The 5817-nt window shown below is 46.1% G+C and overlaps 1 protein-coding gene across 1 annotated transcript in view; it reads left to right on the forward strand.

The window, feature by feature from the left end:
* Positions 1–5817, forward strand: part of LOC141145678 (uncharacterized) — a 703163-nt gene that overhangs the window by 316780 nt on the left and 380566 nt on the right. The window contains exon 5 of the mRNA XM_073632527.1: positions 2001–2063. Within this exon, the coding sequence (XP_073488628.1) occupies positions 2001–2063 (63 nt within the window). The remainder of the gene's footprint in view (positions 1–2000; positions 2064–5817) is intronic.

A 5817-nucleotide genomic window follows, 5' to 3' on the forward strand; every position in this document is an offset into this window, starting at 1 on the left:
AGGTCAATGGCAAGCAGCAATTAATCCAGCAATTTGGCAGTGTCTGGGCTGGGCTTATATAGGGAAGTTTGAGGTCACTTCCTGTGCATCTCCTGGGCATTTTCCTGCCTTTTTCCATCAGGTTGAGGTCACTTCCTGTGCGCCTCCTGGGCATTTTCCCGCCTTTTTCCATCAGGTTGAGGTCACTTCCTGTGCGCCTCCTGGGCATTTTCCCGCCTTTTTCCATCAGGTTGAGGTCACTTCCTGTGCGCCTCCTGGGCATTTTCCTGCCTTTTTCCATCAGGTCTTCTGCGCAGGTGCGATTGGCGCACTGAGGCGTCTTTGGCGCATGCTCAGTTGGCACGGATTTCCTCTTGTGGCCATGCACCATTGGTGCATGCGTAGTAAGCCCTGGACTCTTACAGTCCCGATCAGAGTCCCCCCTCCCCTTACATCGGGGTCCCGATCAGAGTCCCCCCTCCCCTTACATCAGGGTCAGCATCAGAGTCCCACCTTACATTATGGTCCCGATCAGAGTCCCCCCCTGGAGCAGACAGAATCTGGAGCCGCTCTGCATAGTGTTGTGGAAATTTTTATTCATGTATGCTGTCAGATGTCCCCCGGTGTCAGTTTTCCTGTAATACGTTCATGTGAGGGTATTCGCACATAGACGTTGGTGGAAGACCATTGGCTGCGGAAACCATCCCGTGGACACAACAGATCTGTTTGCTCTTTTAGTGATGTTCATGTATGCCTCACCAAGAGATTGGCCACCTCATGGCGATCGCATTAGCGCTCCTAGCAAGCAGATCTGCGTACATGGGAACCATAGCATAATTATACAAAAATGATGGCCCACTGAGCCATGATAGAGTACGGCTCGGGTCGATGGTAGCGGTGGGAATGTGCACACGATCGTGTTCAGAGCCATGTAAGTAGTGTTCAAATTGTGAGACACAAAGGTGACAGGGACATCATTCTATATAAAATAACGATCGACTATATGTATCCCTGGAGGGGGGAGGGGATGGAGGTCTTGCTCTGTAATAAAATGCGGTTTTGCTTTACAAGTGTTGTTTCCCATTGTAGAAGAAAAGCTGGTCCTGCCCGGTCCTTGTCATCACCGAATGATAAATCTGTGTTTTATTCTGTAGAAGAAGTCGATGGATTCCGGAGATCTGACAGTCCCAGCAAAACCCAGCGAGAGCCTCATAATGGAGACCACCACAAAACTCCCGTGCTGCCAATGGCCAATAATGGGGCCTTGCAAGGTACGGGAATGGAGGTGACACTTTGGGGTCTATTTATAAAATAATCTCCAGAACTATTCGTCCAGCACTACTCCATGTACATTCGTTCTGTACGAGGGATCCAGCGGGTGGGAGGATGGGGAAAAATCGAACGTTCTTCAGGTGTTTTCTCTTTGGAACGAATGTTCTTATGATTATTAATAACATAAATCAGTGGGCGCCGCCTCTCACCTGCAGATGGAATGAGTGCTAATAGATTATGAAATGTATATAAAAGTATTATGCATGAAATAAAAGTACGGAGAATTCAGTGAAGAAACTGAACGTTCTTTTTCTGGAGAAGAAACACTTTGTGATGATCCAGAAGCAGCAGAAAGAGCGAGAACTCTGGAGCTCCGCCCACTTTTATTCCATAAAGTATTTTGTGGACGGAGGAATCTGTTCCTTTCTTTTTTTTAATTAGCCGGCTGGCCGATCAAAAAAAACACGACCGATGTTTGGCCATTTTTATTGGATTACAATTACATAGATGAGCCACAGGATAATAATCACATAGACTGGTGATGGTGATAATAATCATATGGAATCATCATCATCAATCCATCAACAGTTGGTTAATTCTCCCAGAACGAATGTACATGAAGTTTCTCAGGACGAATATCTGTACACATTTTCTATAACTAGACCCGTCATGTCTGTGGGGTCGTCTGCCGCCATCTTCTGACTGATCCGTCACTTTACTAATACCGATCATCTCTTCCCTCTCCACAGAACTGTCCAAGAATGGATCCAATTTCCCGGCTTCCATCCCATGACATCACCGCCGATGATGAGGTAATCGGGGGTTCTATGTGTTATTCCTGAGGGGGACATCAAGAAATTCTGCCCTTCCCCCTCAGAGGGGGCAGGAATACTCTCCTAACTTGTCGTCATTAGTGATGGCTGAACACCCCCCCAGTTCGGTTCCCACCAGAACTCCCAAACAGGGAATAAGATCAGCCCGAGCCGCAAACCCTATTAAAGTCTATGGGACCTGAACATGAAAAATCAAAAGTCCCCATTTTGAAGGTTATATGTAAGTAATTGGCCATAAAAGGGAGATAGGTGCCTGGGTACTGCCCTGGGGGACATATATCTGTAGCACCCTCTACCTAAAGGTAGGTGCTAGAGTAGTATTTTTCTAGCTGCAGGGCCCAAGTGCAGGCAAATTTAACCAGGCCTATACTTTAGGCTGGGCCTGGTTGTTGTGATTTGGGACTGGGAGTGATCAGTGTAGTGGGGGGTTGTCGCCACCTGTACTTTGGCTCAGAGATGCCTTCTCTGCTTTCAGATGGATTATTCTGGAAGGGAAGTTGGACTTGAGACCTGAGTGGCAGGCAGCTCATGTGAGGAGCCCTGACCAATCATTAACTTGCATTGGCAGGGGGCAGGCCTCTCATATAAGCTGACGCCACATGCTTCCAGAGAGGAGCTCTGCGGAGCAGAAAGACAGCATGGAGTGTTGAGGTGCTGTTCCATGCGTCCCCACGTGGGGAAGCGGTGGATACGGAGGAGGGATGGAGGAACCGCTGGGATGGAGCTAAAGATAAGGATCTTCATCTTTAAGGAGGCATCAGGCTGCTGTGACCGGGGAACACAGGACTTTGATGTAAAGAAGATTAAGCAAAGGAAATAGCAGTCAAGCGGAGGAGAGTGGAGCAGCATTCTGTGACCAGGGACACAGAACTGTTCTGGAGGAGAAGGTCAGTGTAACAGAAGAAGAGAAACTTGTCAGAGCAGTGTAGAATGCTGTGGCCGGGGAACACAGCATTGTTAGTGATGGACTGGCTGGAATCAGTAGTCTGTTTATTGCCATGTGTCAGGTCATCGGGGGGGGAGATGCCGTGTCATCTCTGGCCTGGTTTGCACATTGGTAATGCCTTCCAAAGACTGGGTGAATGTTAGATTTATGGAGGCTGGAGGGAGCAGCTGTGTGCAGCTCTGGCTCTTTGATTCATGAAGACAACATCATTCTAGTCTACAAGTAGGAAATGGTTCTTCTTGTTCCATTGGAAGTGAAGCGTGTAACTCAGTCAGTAAAGGATTTACACAAAGAAAAGCAGAAACAGTCAGTAAAGCAGTTAATCCACAGAAATACAAAGATACAAGGCCAAGGCCACAAGTAATTTCAAGAATGTGCTGTATCATGGGCATCTCATATTTCCCTTTTCCCCATCCAAGTTGTAACCCACAATAAAAGCAACAAAATTGAGAAAATTGACTGTTCATTGTCTTTAAAATGTTGAATGGGGGGGTTGGCAGCAGTGTGAGTGGCGGATGCTAGTAAGGAAAACAGCAGCCCTTACGAGGATACCGCTACATATCAATGCAAACATTTTTTTTAAAAACAATTGTTTTTTCAGGAGCAGTGATTTTAATGAATAATACAGTATACAATAAAAATGAAAAATTCCTTTATCTATAGTGCCTGGGGAGTCCCCTTAGTGTGCCTGTAAAGTGACACATTTCTACCATGTATAGAACCTGCTGCAGCAAAACTGACATTTCTAAAGAAAAATTAAATAAAATTTAAATTGACTCGTGGTTGCAAGCCAATACAAAAACCCCCATAAAAAAAACAGTGGGGGGGTTCCCCTTCCCAGTCCATGCCAGGCCCTGTTGGTCTGGTATGGATTTTAAGGGGAACTCCCATGCCAAAATTTAAAAAAAAATGGTGTGGGGCACCCTTAAAATCCATACCAGCCCCCTATCCGAGCATGCAGGTCAGGAAAGGGAGGGGACAAACGAACGCCCCTCCCCCACTCCTGAACCATACTAAGGCTACTTTCACACTGAAGTGCCACTAGAACAGCGCTAAAGCGTCGGTCGTTTTTGCGGTGCTTTAGCCGCATTTTAGCAGCGCTTTTTGAGTGCTAGCGGGCCGTTTTTTTTTAGGTCGCGTGACAACGGGACCTTAAAAAATGAACAAACAAGGACCTGTTTTGCGGCGCTTTTAAATCCCTTTTAAGGCGCCTTCAACGATTTCAATGGACAGGGGCATTTTGGGAGTGCTATTTATAGCGCTCCCAAGCTGCCCCAAAGATGCTGCTTGCAGGACTTTTCCTAACATCCTGCAAGCGCACCGCACCAGTGTGAAAGCACACATTGAAGTGAATGGGGAGGCAGTTTTCAGGGTCTATTTCTATTGCTAAAACGATTGAAAAATGCCTTCAGTGTGAAAGGGGTCTTATACTGGAGCATACAGAATCTGGAGCCGCTCTGCATAGTAACTAATCAGCCTCTAGCTTCAGTTTGTTCAGTTTAGCTTTAAAAATGAAAGCTAGAAGTTGATTGGTTGTTCTGGATTCTGGCTGCTCCACTCTTAGTAGATTTCCCTCAATGTGTCCATTGCGCCCCTGGAGGTGGGTACATGGGCCATACTGGAGGCGGGGTCTTGGCATACTGGTTATTACTCCTTATGACCCCGAGCCCTCCCATCCTGTCATCAGTCCCGCCCATGTGTGTGCGGTGATCTCTGTGCCGCGCAGGTGACAGGAACATCATTCTATATAAAATAACGATCGACTATATGTATCCCTGGAGGGGGGAGGGGAAGGAGGTTTTGCTCTGTAATAAAATGCAGTTTTCCTTAACAAGTGTTGTTTCCCATTGTAGAAGAAAAGCCGGTCCTGCCCGGTCCTTGTCATCACCGAATGATAAATCTGTGTTTTATTCTGTAGAAGAAGTCGATGGATTCCGGAGATCTGACAGTCCCAGCAGAACCCAGCGAGAGCCTCATAATGGAGACCACCACAAAACTCCCATGCTGCCGGTGGCCAAGAAGGGACCCTTGCAAGGTACAAGAATGGAGGTGACACTTTGGGGTCTATTTATAAAAGAATCTCCAGAACTATTCGTCCAGCACTACTCCATGTACATTCGTTCTGTACGAGGGATCCAGCGGGTTGGAGGATGGGGAAAAATCGAACGTTCTTCAGGTGTTTACTCTTTGGAACGAATATTCTTATGATTATTAATAATATAAATCAGCGGGCGCCGCCTCTCCCCTGCAGATGGAATGAGCGCTAATAGATTATTAAATGTATATAAAAGTATTATGCATGAAATAAAAGTACGGAGAATTCAGTGAAGAAACTGAACGTTCTTTTTCTGGAGAAGAAACACTTTGTGATGATCCAGAAGCAGCAGAAAGAGCGAGAACTCTGGAGCTCCACCCACTTTTATTCCATAAAGTATTTTGTGGACGGAGGAATCTGTTCCTTTCTTTTTTTTTAATCAGCCGGCTGGCCGATCAAAAAAAACACGACCGATCTTTGGCCATCTTTATTGGATTACAATTTGATAGATGAGCCACAGGATAATAATCCCATAGACTGGTGATGGTGATAATAATCATATGGAATCATCATCATCATCAATCCATCAACATTTGGTTAATTCTCCCAGAACGAATGTACATGAAGTTTCTCAGGACGAATATCTGTACACATTTTCTATAAATAGACCCGTCATGTCTGTGGGGTCGTCTGCCGCCATCTTCTGACAGATCCGTCACTTTACTAATACCGATCATCTCTTCCCTCTCCAC

Source organism: Aquarana catesbeiana, linkage group LG05 (assembly GCF_042186555.1).
Source record: "Aquarana catesbeiana isolate 2022-GZ linkage group LG05, ASM4218655v1, whole genome shotgun sequence".
In the NCBI taxonomy this organism is placed as follows: Eukaryota; Metazoa; Chordata; class Amphibia; order Anura; family Ranidae; genus Aquarana; species Aquarana catesbeiana.